Consider the following 17,091-nt stretch of genomic DNA (forward strand, 5'->3'; position numbering starts at 1 on the left):
CAAACTTATCTAGATACAAGGAATATGAAGAAAGAATTCAAAAAAAAATCTATTACTCAAAATAATTTCAAAAAAACAATAGCAATATTAAAAAAACTTGAAGCATATTGAAAGAAATAATTGGAATAAGGTATACAAAACCGAATATTCTGCTAGATAGAATTATTATTAACGAAACAGAATATAACGATAAGATTTCTATAGCTGAAAATTTCAATAATTTTTTTGCAAATATTGGTCCTAACATGGCTTCTAAAATTCATTGTTCAAAACTTTTGAGACCTATATTAAAAATCAAGACAGCAGTTTAAATTTCAATGGACTAAACTATGAACAATTAGAAAAAAACTCGCTAAAAATAAATAAGGATCCAGGCATTGATGAGATTTGTAGTATTGTAGTTATAAACGTTTCCCCAATGATAAAAAAACCCGTCTTTAAAATTTGTAAAGCTTCAATTATTATTTTATTATGTAAAATAGCGAAAGTTGTAAATATTTAAAACCGGGGATACACTAAACAACTACTGACCCATCTCAATTCATACTGTCTTTTTAAAACTTTTTGAGCGAATAATTTATAATAAATTATTATAATTAAGCATAACTCAACCGAACAGACAATTTTAGATCTTGTAAATAACATAAATGACTCTTTAAAAAAAGTTTGTACTTGAAATCTTTGTTGACTAATCTAAAGCGTTCGACACTGAAAATCATTCAATCCTCCTTAAAAAAATTAATATGAGATAAAAAAAAGTATCGCCTAAAACTGGTTCAAAAGTTTCTTGCTAAACAGACAACAACGCTCAAAAAAAGTTACTTAAAATAAAATGCGGTGTTTCCTAAGGTTCCATTCTTGCGCACCTCTTGTTTCTAATATACATAAATGACCTCCCAAATGCCTCAAGTAACTTGGATGTCATAATGTTTGCAGATGATACTAACTTATACTAATTTATTTTATACGTCCTAATTTATTACAAAACTTTTTGAAAATACAAATATTGAACTTGAAAAACTAAACAATTGGTTTAAATCTAATAAATTATCATTAAACACAAAAAAAAAAACTAAATACATCCTTTTTCATTCCAACCAAAAAAATAGTGAAATCGAGAGAACCCAACCAAAAAAGATTCGTGGTATATTTTATTTATTTGGTATATTTTATTTATTTATTGATGAGAACATTTCATGTAAAGCGCACAAAAATATCTTGTTGTTTTTTGTTTGTTTTTTAATTATATTTTAAATAAACATTTTATTACAATATTTAAAATACAAATATAAAATAATAAAAAATATATATATATATATAATGATCGTTATTAAAAAATAAAAGAACGCGGGGACTCGTAGAAGACCATACGGTCTCGTCGTTGAGTACCGATAAGAAATGTTCGTGTTAAAATTTATAAGATATTTACTAGATAAAAAACAAGTAACGAAGTAAGAAACTTAAAATATTCCGTTATAAATAGAAGATGCGTTATATCTTTTATATATGTAGATTACAGTTGTTCGTAATACATATATAATTTTTATAAATTCATGTTTAAATAGAGAGTGAAAAGGAAAAAGCTAAAAAATATCAGAAGTATATTGCTAAATCTTTAATTGTAAAAATGAGTTCTTTAAGCTTTCGTTTAGAAGAATTTTTACTTTGATGAATAAAATACTCAGTAAAATTTTTTAAAACTTTTAAATTTTTTAAAACTTTTTAAAAATTTTTTAATTTCATTCCATCAGAGTGGTCTGCGATAATCAATACAATATTTATAAAGATTTCTTTAAAAAAAGGACTGCTTAATAAAATTATTATTGCGTAAAATGTATTTATTTTTATCTTTTGATGAATACAAATTAAGAAAAAAAAATCGGGGATGAATTGATTTTACATTTAAACATAAAACAAAGAGTATTAAAAGTATTAAGCTCATATATATTAAAAACTTTCATTTCAAATAATAGAGGCTTGGCATGAGTATAACGATGTTTAAAATATATAAGACGTGCCACATGCTTCTGCTGACAATAAAGAAGTTTAAGTTTATTTTCAATTGTACAACCCCAAGCTATGTTTGCATAGTTTATGTGACAATGAATAAATGAGTGATATAATTGTACTAAAGTATGTATATTTAAAACATTTCTTACTTTGTACAATATTCCGATACTTTTTGAAATTTTACTTGAAAAAATTTTAATGTGATTTTTCCATGCAAGATTTTCATCTATACAAACGCCTAGAAACTGTTACTTTTTTAATTTGTATATTGTCAATAACAAGTTAAGGCGTGTTAATCGGCAGATTATGTTTTTTGATAAGAGGATGGAAAAGAATCTATTTGGTTTTTTTAATGTTAAGAGATAATTTGTTGGTCATAAACCAATCAGATATTTTGATTAACTCTATGTTTACGTAATGAAATAGAGTAGGAATGCTTTTGTGTGACATGAATAAATTAGTGTCATCAGCAAACATAATTGTTATTAAATTCGAGGCCTTGTATAGATCATTAATATAAATAAGGAAAAGAAAAGGTCCTAATATATGTTTATATATTATATGTTAAATAAAAAAAAGTTATCAAAAACATCGGTATGCCATACAAAGCCAGTCGTTTGCTTTCGTAAAAAAATTTAAAGATTCATTATTTCTCTTTTATACAAAGTTATTATATATACACTAATGTAGCATGGTAACGTACCAACGTAGCATGGACGAGTACTCATAAATCCAATTTAGTCACACTTTATCGAAATCAAAAGCATGCTGCAAGAATCGTTTATAATAAAGATAAATTTTCACATGCTGAGCCACTTTTAAAACACTTAAAGGCACTAAATGTCTATAAAATTAACAAATTTCAAAATTGGATATTTTTGCATTTCTCAAAAGATCTCTTTCATAATAGCAAAAATAGATATAACACAAAAGAAGAAAACTTAAAATTTACAATCAAAAAAACAAATCTCTCTCGCTTCTCTATTTCATATTGTGGTATATAATAAAATGTTTGTTTAAGATTAGCAATTTTTTTAGCATTTTTTTTTTATTTTTCTTGAACTTTTTTAATTCTTATGCTATCCAAACTGACAATAAACTAAGGACATTATTTAGTTTATAAATATGAATTTATTGATAGTATAAGATAGTATACCAAATATATGTAATAATGTAGAGTGGTTTCTTGATGAATAGACCATCGGTTTTCTGCAAGTTTCCCGAGTTCTTTAAATAACGATGTTTTGTTTTATATATATATATATATATATATATATATATATATATATATATATATATATATATATATATATATATATATATATATATATATATATATATATATATGTATATATATATATATATATATATATATATATACATATGTATATATATATATATATATATATGTATATATATATATATATATGTATATATATATATATACATATATATATATATATATATATATATATATATATATATATATATATATATATATACATATATATATATATATATTCATATATATATATATATATATATATATATATACATATGTATATATATATATATATTGCTTAACTACTTGCTATAATTACTATAATTACTTATATATATACATATATATATATATATATATATATATATATATATATATATATATATATATATATATATATATATATATATATATATATATAATTTGATATAATTACTATTTCTTAAATTATTACTATTTTTACTTTTATCATTGTTATTGTATAGAACTTCATACCATATTTCCTTAAAATGGATTTAATCAATAATATGCTTTACCGGTTTTAATTTCTTTTCGATTTTTCTTTTTCCAATACAATCCAGTGTTTCATTTTCAGATTCAGAGTAGGGGTTCTCATTTCCCGTAAATTTGGCATCCCGGGATTCCCGGTGTGTAACTTTTTTATCCCGGGATTTCCCGGAATAATTTTTAATATAATAACAAGCGGTTTCGGACGCAAGTTTATCACTCTGTCTTAGCACGCTAATCTATATCACTGTTTAAAATAAAATATTGTTTTAAAAAGCATAAACAATCAATTGATTTGTCACTTAATAGTGAACGAATTTTTCCCATAAATAGACCCGCGGCAGAAAAAGCTCTTTCTGATTCAAATGAGGTCGACATGATGGTCATTAATGTGGAGTATATTCTTTCTAAACTTTTGCTTCGCTTTCCAGTTGCCTTAGAAAGTTTGATTTCTTTTGTGAGGTTTTTTAAATTCCTATTATCTTCTAGAGCTGCTTTTTCTACTTGTTTGCCATTACAAATAGTCGCATCCAATTTTTGTTCAAATGTCAAAATACTTTTGCCTAAAAATTTGGAGCAACAGGTTGAGGGTCAGACGGGTCAGAAATCATGCTTTCATTATCACGACTCACTTCAACTATTTCATTATTTGATGAACTAGTGCTAGCATCCTCTATGTACAACCTGGTATAAATTTATTTTGCTGTTGCCTTTAATGTATGCTTGGACGGTAAAAGTAGTTTGGAGTTGTTTAAAAATTTTAGTAGTCCAATTAAATTGGCATTTCTGCGTTCTTCAATTCTCTGCTGCACAGATTGAAGCAGTTTATTTGTTATCAAATTTTTTTCTCCGCCAAATCGTTTAAGATGAATATCATTACACCTTCTGCGTCGAGTGTAGCAGCATTACTTCAACCAAGTCTTTCTATTCCAACTTTTACCGGTTGCAGAGAAATTATTATGGCGTTCATAATCGCATATTCATCTTCGGAGTCATTCAGAACTTCTTTTAAATCACTTTTCGAACCTTCTAAATTGTTAAGGCTATGTTTATGCTATTTTGTAAATCATCAATAAACGTAACGCATATTAAGCTGTATAACATATCATTACAGTCAAATACATCATCAAACTCATCGTAATCACTAAAACTTTCTTCGGAATCTTGCAACTGCGATTCAAACTAAATATATTTTGCTGAAGAGTCTGACTTTTTGTAAAGAACATCACATACTGCCAAATGAAGTCCGTGGGCATAACACAGCTGATGTTCAACACCACTTAGCCGCCCAAATTTTTTCATATATAACATATATATTACAAGAAAAAAATAAAAATATGTCCGTAGAAACATAGAAGACAGAAAAATCTTGTCAACAAGCAGCGTTTTTGTATATACAATAAAAAATAAAAACTGTTTTTTTTTACAATGATCTTTATAAAATAAAGAGTTAAACAGGCAGGGGCTCAAAGAAGATGAAAATGACAATACGTCATCGCAATCTTTTCATAGACCCCTTTTATACATTTTTAACAAAATAAAGATATCAAATTAAAAACCCTAATGGGCATAAAACTGCTGCGCTAATTAGTAAATCAAAAAAAGATCAAATAAAATAAATACTAAAATAGTTAAAATTACTTGGTGATCCCTTTTAGCACAAATGATTCTCAAATTTTAAAAAATTTCCTTTTCATTAAAAACTTAAATGAACTTAATGACTTTGCCATATATTTGAATCCTTTTTGATAACTATTCTATATATTTGGTCCTCGATATGCAATGCTATTTTCAGCATATTTATTAAAGTTTTGAGGCAGTTTATATGAGTTACTAATATTTGCTCTTAGATAATAGTTTTCATTTATGTTTATTTCAAACTTGTTATTAAAGTTTGCAGGAGAGAGGCTATTATTAAATCGATACATAAAAATTAAATGCCGATAGATATTTGTTTCATAAACATCCATCATTTTCATATCTTTTATTATAGGTTTGGCGTGTTCACGCTTATTTTTAGAGTAAATGGTTCTGCTAGCATGTTTTTGTAGACTATAAAATTTTTTTAAGCTTTGATGGTTGCGTACTCGCCCATGTTATGTTTGCATAGCTGATGAAGCAATGAATTAGTCCAAAATAAATTAGTTTGAGACTTTGTTTATTGATATATGAACAAACTCGATACATCATACCAATTATAATAGTGATTTTAGATTTTATATATCTTATTTGAGGAAGCCAGGATAAATTCTCATCAACAATAACTCCTAAGAATCTAATACTGGCTTGTTTTTTAATTAAGTTATCATTTCGCATACTCCGTCAGTGACACTAGCTATGATGTGCTTTTTAATTGATAAATTGAAATCTGACAGTTTATTTTCAACCAGATCAACAATTTTTTCTGCAGGAAATGATTCAGCAATCGGAGTCAATCCCAGGTTCCAAAACTTTGTTAATAAGTGTAAATTTACATTTAAATAACGTCGATTTTTTAAAGACGTATATTCGTCTAACAATAAAAAAAATTGCGACCCGCTAGATGTTTCTTTTGTTATCTCTAAAACCACAGTTTGTTTAGCTAAATCATATTGTTTTCTTATCATATTCATAACATGGGATGGATTTTTTGGTAATAACATGGCTTTCTCAGATAATGATTTTCTAATGAATTCACTTTTTGTTATAGCATTTATTGAGAGGCCGTCCACCATTGCTAGCTTTGACACAGTTTCCTCGATAGTCTGCTGTTTAACAAGTAATGTGATTTTCTTTTGCACAATTTCAACATCCGAACCAGTATCTTCATGTAGACGCTTCATATTAAAATCCAAATCTTTATGTGCGCTTTTTAAATGACAAAAGAGCCCACAAGTCGAAAATCCTTTGCACATTATCTTTACATTGCACTTTTTGCAAATTGCAGATTCGCCAAATTTTTCTTTACAAATATACTGCCATGCTTTCGATCCATTTACAATTAACATGGTATAACTAAATTAAATCGTAAAACAACTAAAGGTAAAGTTACAAATATTTCTTACATATGAATGTTATCTTACGTATGACTTTATATGTCTTTGTTTGCCGTTTTTTAAATACAAAAATTATTAAATATTTCAATAATTTAATACAGAAAAAGTTTAACTTTTCAATAATTTAGAAGTTTAAAAATCAAACTTACTGTTTTCGTTGCAAGAAATCTTTTTTTATTTCTTACTCGTATTTTATAATAACAAGAAAAAAGAAACATCGCATTGCAAAGTGCAATACATTGCTTGAGTTAGATAGTTTAAGATAAGAGTTTCAATAACATTTCTTGTTGTGCTAGGTTTTAATATAAGATATGAACACATAAAAATGCAACTAAATGCAATAATATTTTTCTTATTTTTGGTCGAATTAGTTCAAACAGTTATCATATGTAAAATTAAAAAAAAAACTATGTTCCGGAATATAAGAGTGATATCCGCTGCCACTTTTATCCCAGGGCTCCTTGGATCCCGTTTGAAAAACCCCAATTCAGAGTCATTTAATGAATCAAGACAAAAATATTTTGTTATTTCAGACATTGAAACTGTTGTTAAAAAAATGTCATTTTGTGCTTCAACTGAGTATTAAAGTCTTATGTACACTTTACGAAAGCAACATTGTTTTAATATTAATTTAACTATTAATAATTTTTAAAACCATGAATATGCCAAGCTTATCAAAACGCTAATGACTATTTTAAAAAATTTAAGTTTATGATCGAACTAAACTACAACGCCACCTTATCACTAAAAATGGTATTATTTTTAGACAATATCAAATGCTTTCGAAAGGTCAATGAAAACACCTATTTAGACTTTTCAAAAGAATTAGAGATTTTACGTACAAATTGGATAACTGCATGTTCTGTGGAATTATTTCTTTTATAGCCGAATTAATATTGTATAAAAAATTATTAGAATGAATATAATTATATAATCTATTGTACATAATACGTTCTAGTATTTTTGATTATGTGGAGAGGACAGAGATAGGGTGATAATAATTGATATTTGTTTGATCACCTTCTTTTAAAATTGGAGTAACCTTAGCAATTTTTAGTTGTTCAGGAAAATCTCCTCCGTAGAGATGCTCCATTGACTTTAAATAGCCTTTAAAGCATTCAGTTCTATGACTATATTACCGATTACGTCATCTGCTCCGGTTGATTTATTTTTTTTAAAGAGTTTGAAAGCTTTTTCAAACTCTTGAAAAGATCGTTCAGAAGATAATTCGTTGGAACTAGTGCAATTATTCACCAGTACTAAAAAATCTCTAAGCGTAGCATTTGTATTTGGAATTTTGTTTGCTATCTTGGCACCGATGTCAACAAAGAATTTATTAAATTCATGAGCTATAGCTCTTGATTCGCATATATGTTTGTTATCAACTATAATCGCTTGGGGGAGGGAACCTGAGCATCTTTTTTGTCTACCACTAATTTCATTCATTATTTGCCAAATGCATTTTGAGGGATTTATTTTTTTATTTTTTTATTTTTTTGTCCTTTAATCCTTACGAATTCATAAAATATAATAGAATCTTTACAGAATAAGTAAAATTAAAAAAAAAAAAATACAAAGTTACGTTATATAAAAAAAATATATAAAATAAAACTGTAAAGTATTAGAAATTACTTCAAAGAATGCGGAAAACTTGCAGAAGACCAACGGTCTTGTCATCAAGAAACCGCTATACGTTACTAATATTTTTGCATGCTTTTATTTAAAATAAGTTAACATTTTTTTTTTTTTTTTTTTAAATGTTATCAGGGTTAATAAAAATTCATAAAGTTGTTAGTGTTTAAAATGAGATCTTTTATAGGGGTGGGAGTTAAGGTTAGTTTTAGTCTAACTAAATTTAGTCGACTAACTTTTTAGTCTAACTAAAATTAGTCGACTAACTCTTTAGTCTAACTGAATTTAGTCGACTAACTTTTTAGTCTAACTAAATTTAGTCGACTAACTTTTTAGCGTAACTAAATTTAGTCGACTAACTTTTTAGCGTAACTAAAATTAGTCGACTAACTTTTTAGCGTAACTAAAATTAGTCGACCAACATTTTAGCGTAAATAAATTAGTCGACTAACTTTTTAGTCTAACTAAGTTTAGTCGACTAATTTTTTAGTCTAACTAAATTTAGTCGACTAACTTTTTAGTCTAACTAAGTTTAGTCAACTAATTTTTTAGTCTAACTAAATTTAGTCGACTAACTTTTTAGTCTAACTAAATTTAGTCGACTAACTTTTTAGCGTAACTAAAATTAGTCGACTAACTTTTTAGTTTGACTAAATTTAGTCGACTAAGTTTTTAATTTGCGAAAAATGTATTGTTACTTTTACCCAAAAAATACTTTTTTTAAATCTTGTTATGTGTTAGTTGTGAAGTGGTTTGAGCGCCATTTTTTTAATAACAAATTGCTGTAAGTTACAATTTAGATCTCCATGGCATCTTTTTCAAAGTTGATTTTCAGAGTTTTTCAAGTTTTTGAAGAAAATTTTTTTTTCTTAAGTTTGCGAGATATACACTTGGAGTTTTGTAATAGTAAAAAAACTGTATCCAATTACTCCCCCCTTATTACTAAGTACTTGTTTTAACTTTCAATGAAAAGCGGTTTAAATCTGGATTTTTTCAATTTCTTATTAAGATGAACCATAAACTATTAGAAAAAAAAATGGTGCCATATTTTTGAAATGTGTTGTATGCAGAAGCTTTTTCGGATTTCTTTTATATAATACCAGCAATCATTTTTTGAGGTAATAATACCTAATTTATTTTGTTCTACACTCATAAAACGCAGTTTTTACAGTGACGACAATATGATTGTAGTTGTTAGTAACAATTACACAATATAGAAATAATAAAAAACATTAATTGCGTAACAATTTGTTACGCAATTAATATTTTTTATTATTTCTATATTGTGTAATTGAATATATATCTTGTTCAACTCTCAATTTTTATTTTTTTTTAATTGTTATTAAAATGCTAATAACTAATTATGTATTCGGTATAAAATATCAGATGTTTTTGGCGGAGTTGTTCTACTAACAAACCAATTTTTATTTAATTCAATGAAAGAAAATGTGGGGCAATACTAGGTACAAACAAAACATTTTTATTACCTAATTGTCACAAATTATATTACGTATTTTAAATTTCTTAAAAACAATTAATTTTAGTGAATGTCTTTAAGTTGATTTATTTGTCTTAATTCATATTATGTTCATATAATTTCTCAACACAACAAAATTTAAGGAATGTTTTAACTGACACCTCAAAGTAATGGTTTCCCGCTATATATTAGATAAACCGTTATTCTCAAATATATATTTAAATTTACTTTAAGAAATTGCATTTTTAAACTGTCGAAAATTAATACGTTTTCTCCAATTGAATATGCTGCTCCAATATCTAATTTGATGAATCTGACGAAGAAAAGATTGGATAAAAGAAAGACTATAGATGAACAAAACCCTGCAGATCATAACGATAGCGAAACAAGTTCAAGTTTTTCATCCGGTCAAACAGAAATTGAAGTTGATGCTCAGTCCATTGAAGAAGCAGCTAAAACTACATACGAATATTACTCAATCGAGGAGGAAACATCAAAATGGATATGCAATCAATGTAATAGTAACAGACCTAAAATTTGTTTTGTGTTTAAATCCAAAGTATAAAGTGCCTTGCCGAAAAAAGTTAAGATCTCTTTTAACTGATTTATATCGAGAAAAAGTTGAACTTTTGAAATCAAAATTATTATCAATTAAAGTTTTATCTATTACTACTGACGGATGGACGTCCTGTCAAAACTATAGTTATATATCTGCAACTGCACATTTCATTTCTGACAAAACAAATTTCATCAGTTTTTGTTTGGGCTTTGCATACCTTAATGGCCGCCATGATGCAGATAATTTAAAAGAGGCTTTGCTAAAAATCGTAGAAAAGTTTAAAGTAGATGATAAAATAATGAGTATAGTATCAGACAACGCCAGTAACGTACGCAACTGTCTAAATTCTTTAAAAGTTTGTTTAAACATTCAACCAATAAGATGCATGGGACATGTTTTGCAATTAGTTGTTAAAAATGTCATAGATTTAGTTGAAGAAGGTGAAAAAGATAGTTCGTCTAAATTCTTTTTCATTGCAAGAATATTAACTAAGTGCAGGAAAATTGTTACATCTTTCAATCATTCTTCTCAACTTAATGATTTATTAGAGGAAAGTCAAACACGACAAAGTGTCGAAAAAAATCACATACTTCATTTGATTCAAGATGTGAAAACTCGTTGGCACTCTACGTTTCTCATGGCAGAGCGAATGCTTAAGCTTCACTTCTACGTAAAAGATATCTTTAATTCGAAACAACAATACAAAGATATGAGAAAATATTTACTCGATGAAGATGAAATGGTTAACTTAAAAGAAACGGTAAATGCTTTATTAAGTTTTAATCAAGTAAGTGTTTTACTATCTGGCGATAGGTATGCAACGTGTTCTTTAATTATTCCAAGTATAAAGTACCTTGAGAAGCAGCTGAGTAAGAATAAAAGTGAAACTCCTCCTTTAATTGTAATATTGAAATCACATTTGTTAGAATCTTTACAAACTTACAAAGATTCATATGAATTAGAGAATAATTCCTTTTTATTGTGTGCCACTTTTTTGGATCCAAATTATAAAAGTTTTCAATTCTTTGAAAAGTACGAAAAAAAGAAATATTTAAAAATTGTGAAAGAATTTTTGTCAGATTTTTATCTCTCAAAAAGAGTTGGTGAAATAATTCCAATTAAAAAGGTGACAAAGGAATCAAAAAAATTTAAGTTGTCATTTGAGGATGAAGAAGATGATTCCGGAAGTGATAGTGACAAAAATGTAATCTTAGATTTAAAAAAAGAAATCAGTGAATATATAAGATTGTCAGTGCACGAACAAAATGTTTTAGAGTTTTGGCATCAAAATCAATATGTTTTTCCAATATTGTATTGCATTTCAACGATGATTTTATGTACACCTGCTACCAGTGCACCAAGTGAGCGCCTTTTTTCTGATGCATCAAACAATTTGTATGCTAAGCGAAACAGGATGACGGCTGAATGTTTTCAAATGTTGATGTTTTTGTACAAAAATTTGGAATTTTTTAATTTGGTTTAAAATTGGTGCAATTTAATCAATGTAATACGGAAATATCTTGTTGTAATAATTATTTTTGAATTTATTTTATTGTTCTTAAATAAAAACTCTTAAATTAAGAACTTGAACTGTTTTGTTTTAAAAACAATCAAACAAGGTTGCAACATGTTTAAAAAATGATTTTATAAAGTTGTTGCTCTCATGTTTGGGACAGGGGGGGGGAACCCCAGAAACTTGAGGGCTTTTATGTTTCTAGGCTACAATTATCGCAATTTTTTGCAAAGTATCATTATCCGATTTTGAATTTTTTTTTAAAAAAAATCAATTGCTTAATTAGACTATAAAACTAAGTGCAAAATATGAACGTAGCAAGTCTTCCCGATTCTATGTTACTTAAATTTAAGTTTTTTTACATTTGTAAATGTATTTTACATTTTCATTTATTAATTATGACCCACCCAAGTTTATATTTCATAATGAATGATTTCATTAATCTTACCTTTTCTTTAGAATTCTACAAAAAATGGCGTCTTAAATGCGGTTCATTTAAGTTGATATTTCAAACTTACTTTTTAAATAAGATTGCTTCTAGTTAACTTTAGATCTTACTTTTCACGCTAAAACTCTTATTTTCTAACAAACTATCTACTCCAGCTTGAAGCAATTTAAAGCCAAAAATTGCATATTTAATATAATTAAATGAGTTTATATACGACTAAAAATTAAATTTTTGATACCAAAAAAAAAACATTATTTTGGGAAAAATATATCGTAACTTAATTTTTTTTTAACAAAAAGTGAAAATGTACTTTAAAATGATAGATATTCTGCATTTTTTAAGTAATTAAAAAGTGATAAGAAATTTTCTGGTTTGATAAAGCGACCGCTGCCATTTAACAGAATGTTTATCTTATTTTACAGTTTTACACGATTTAATTGCGGAGGTTGCATTTTTAAATGCAGACGATGAGCCTCTCGGTAAATGCTATTAAATGTTTTGCATTTTAAAAACTCTATTAATACGTTTAACATTTGGTATGCATTTTAGAATAAATAAATTGCCGAAGCTTAAATGTACTTAAACTGTAACAAACATAACCTAAATACGCCAACCAATTTAAGCGCAATTCCGTGCTTATTTGTCCGTACGTTGAAAAAATGAGAAAATGATAAAGTTTTAATTATGAATGTAATGATAACGTTGCATATATAAGCTTTTGCATTAAAATGTCAAGCTTGTTGAGAAAAATGATAGAAGTTAGCGTTAATAAATTGGTACTTCTTATCGCTTATATGAAATTAAATATTTAGAGACTAAGTATATTCGCTAGTATACAGGAGAGGGGGGGGGGGAGGCGGTAAGTTGAAAACTGCCGTAAGAATAATTGCCGATTAAAAATTATACTTGCTGAGTATAAGAATATATATATCGATTGCTGAGATTTGCTAATAATTATAATAACATCTTAATTTGCCGAATGATCAAACTAAATATCGGTAGTAGCATGGCCTATAAGAGATGGACGTGCAACCTATTTTTTTTTTTTTTTTGCGAACCATGCTCATTGCGCATTGTTACAAATCTTTTGTTTTAAACAATAGAAATTAAATTATAAAGTCTATCGGATTCGTCGAAAACTTTTGCTCTCGTCTAACCAGTTACATCAACTTCCTTTTAGTTATTCAAGATAACAGCAATAGATAGCGATTCCACGGCTCAACGAAAAACATTTGACGTTTGAAAAAAAACACGTAACTTTCATGAACTTTACTCTCTTATATCTTTTTGTATGCTTAAGCAAACACCTTAAGGTTTTTTGCATCAATTAGTGTTACTCAACCTCTTTCCAGTCATATATAGAAAGTACTATGGTTTATATGGCTTCATTTAAATTTCATCCATATCTTAAGACCACTTTTAAGAAAAAGCTCAAAGCGGGAACATTTTTTTAAAACAAAGCTTTTAGAGGTTAGGATTCCTTAGTACCAAAACACATCCAATTTTTATAAAACTTTTCGTATACATTAAAAAAGGGATGACGAATCAAATGGAATGTGCACATTTTTTAACTTTTATACATTAATTTTTAGTTCTTAGCGTTTCAAAACTTCAAGGTTTATTTTTATAGAAAAAAAAAAGTGTTTTTTAAAAGTGTCCAGGTGGAAATTGCAAGTTTACTCTTTCCTCTTTTTATAACAAGTATTTATTTATGTTTTCTTGAAGAATAGGTTCTAAGGATTTGTATATAGAAATTATGTATATATATATATATAACTATCTTCCTTCGCATATTTTATGACGTTTTTTGTTTTGATTTTGCGTGACATAATGCAAATTTTCGGTGCCATAACAATGCAAATTTTCCATACTCAAGCCCTATACCTTTCATCAAAAAATTATCAATTATTGCACTACAAAAAATTCAATAACTTTAGATCCGCTTAACTTCAAAGGCCGAATGACCCCTCATTTTTTAAGTCAAGTCAAGCTCTATACAATGATATAAGTTACATATGTTTATTTGAATAATAAAAAAATCGTCAAGAATGGCTACAGTAGAATCAGATTTTAAGTTTAATTTTATATAGCTAGATATTCCTTATATTTTAAGAAATAACACTGATAATAATATAGAAATTGAGATCATTTACTTAACTACTTTAGTACATGTATAGCTAGAGATATAACAAATAATACAAAATATCAACTAGTTTTGTAGCTGCTTAGAGAATATTGGTTTCATGTCCAGGGAACTACACCATCTACTATATTGCTGTAGACTTATTGTTTATGAATATTATAGAATTTTTTATTTTTATGTTTAACAACAGAAATATATACAGTTAAGGATAAATAACTCATACATAAAATGAATATAAATACAATAAAGAAAAAAATAATTTGTCACAGTTTTAAAGAATTTAGCAAAGCCAATTTATGGCAAACCGCAAGAATAACTAAGTATTTAATATTAACATAGCATGATTTACCAGCTATATATAAACTAATTTTTATTTGACAAAAACAAATGGGTTATTATGTGCCTTTTATGACAAACGAAATAGTATATGAAATATGAAATACGAAAACATGAAATATCTGGCTACATTTTGCAAGATGATTATAAACTTGAATAACTTTTTAACAGGTTTTGCATTATCAAACGAGTTATAAAAAAGCCCATTAGAAAATACACCTACTAAAAAACAATGCTCAGTGGAATAAATATTATGGAGCTTATAGAGTAGTCGAGGCAAAAAATGGCGACATATCGGAAATAATACTCAAAAAATACACAAAACTAAGGCTGGTGAATGAAGGACCAAGGAGTTGCATGAAACCAGACCTTGACTAAAAATTTTATTTAAGCATTTTTACTTTTCGCTTTACTTTTTTTAGTCATTTTAAAATTATCTTTACAGATCTATTTTATTATTGATGGAACTTTGTTTACACGAAAAAAGTTCCCAAATTTACAAATGTTTATCTTGGAAAAATGATGAAAATCTGTTCGTGCCGACAACTGATTTCCTTTTCCTTGGTGTAATTTGTTTAGTAATTTGTCAACACGTGAAGTAGTTACTTATCCTGAACAGTCTTATTAAACAAATGCTATAAAATTTAAACTAATACCACGTGATCAGAGTTTCTGTTTAAAAACTAAGGGCAGCCATTTTAATAGATTTTTTTGTTGACGGGTGAAAATTTAGAGTTTGTCGGAAACTCGCATGACTCGCTGATTTCTGCGGCCTCTTTGATGTAAAACAATAGGTTGCACGTCCATCTCTTATAGTTCCATGGTAATAGATAGTGAGTGTCATACCCCCAACACCACCTTTCCTTCTCGCTGGCTCCAATACTATATATCACTAATATGAAAATGAAAATTTATAGGCAATGTATAATAAAATCCAATTTTAGGAATGTTACTTATCTGGGATAATTTTTCCTATGTTGCTATTTTAAGCCTTTGAAATAGGGTTGTTAACCGAAAGGTTTCAAAGATTTCTGTAAAAAAATCTTTCAAAAGGGTATATACAATTAATATTTATTTTTATTCGTAACGAATATATAGAAGCATTAAAATTTGTCAAAGTAACTTTCGCAAATAATACTTCTGAAAATTAGACTTTCGCAAGTTGCTATTTCAAATAATGCTCTTCCAAAACTTCCAAAAGTTTCACTTTCGGAAGTAGCACTTGAGAAATGAGCGCTTTTAATAACTACGTTTCGAAATCTATAAAGAAAGTTTATTCGCCTAACTGCAAGAAATGTGAAAATAAAATATCTGTATATATCAAACTGTTTGTAATGAAACTTTATCTTCAGTATAGCAACATATTAAATTTTTAATAGTTTGTTTTTTCAAATAATGATCAAAAAATTTATTTCGAAAGGAAAATTTTCGATAAATCCACTTAAAGAACGGTCACTTACGGAAGAAAACTTGAAATTCGTCATAAAAACAAGATTGAAATGTTCCATTTAAAAAAATCCGTTCAATGAACTAAGTAATTAAATGCTCATTACTCATAAGTGTCAATTATCGCGCATGCAAATTTTTATGAAGTAAAAAACTGATATTATTTTTTAACTGAGTCCTTTCGGTAGGTTTCAAAAATCTTCTTTCGAAATGAATCGATTAGCAAGTTTCTTTTCGCTTGTGATTCTTGCGAAAATTTTATTTTTTGTATATTGCTTTACCAGCGGCGTGGGCAGGATTTTTTTGATGTTTCAGATATGACACTTTTAGACATCGTGCGAACTCATAACTCAAGAATGTTGTTAAGTTAAATGAAAATGTTTCTCAAAAAAGTTGCGGTGATTGGAGCGTGAGAACAAAAATACCTCCAACAAGTTGGCTTTCCCAACCCCGAATTAGACGTTAAATTAAACTGCAGAATGTTAATTAAACGTTCAAAGGGTGCCTTTTTTAGATTCCGTGCCCATTGGGTGTTTATAAACAGTTGCAACAACCGCATTGGTAGTTGTCTCAAAGCTGGGACAAAATTCTAATAATCAAAGTTGATTTAATACGTTACGAATTTTATTTGACGTGCCCCTATGAACCATATTTGGGACATTCAACCGCCACAATAATGTGCCATCGTGTGTGAAAATTTCAT

General features: G+C 27.4%; 1 protein-coding gene across 1 annotated transcript; it reads left to right on the top strand.

Annotated features, from left to right (window-relative positions):
* Positions 1-10,250: 10,250 nt before the first annotated feature.
* Positions 10,251-11,985, top strand: LOC136080385 (uncharacterized). Its single transcript, XM_065797001.1, has 2 exons — positions 10,251-10,458; positions 10,601-11,985. The coding sequence occupies exons 1-2, from the start codon at positions 10,251-10,253 to the stop codon at positions 11,983-11,985; spliced, it is 1,593 nt and encodes a 530-aa protein (XP_065653073.1).
* Positions 11,986-17,091: the final 5,106 nt, after the last annotated feature.

Source organism: Hydra vulgaris, chromosome 05 (genome assembly GCF_038396675.1).
Source record: "Hydra vulgaris chromosome 05, alternate assembly HydraT2T_AEP".
In the NCBI taxonomy this organism is placed as follows: domain Eukaryota; kingdom Metazoa; phylum Cnidaria; class Hydrozoa; order Anthoathecata; family Hydridae; genus Hydra; species Hydra vulgaris.

Coding starts and splice junctions, on each gene's coding strand:
- LOC136080385 (XM_065797001.1), top strand. CDS start 10,251: ATGAATCTGACGAAGAAAAGATTGGATAAAAGAAAGACTATAGATGAA. Junction 10,459..10,600: donor AAAATGGATATGCAATCAAT/GTAATAGTAACA, acceptor TATCAATTAAAG/TTTTATCTATTACTACTGAC.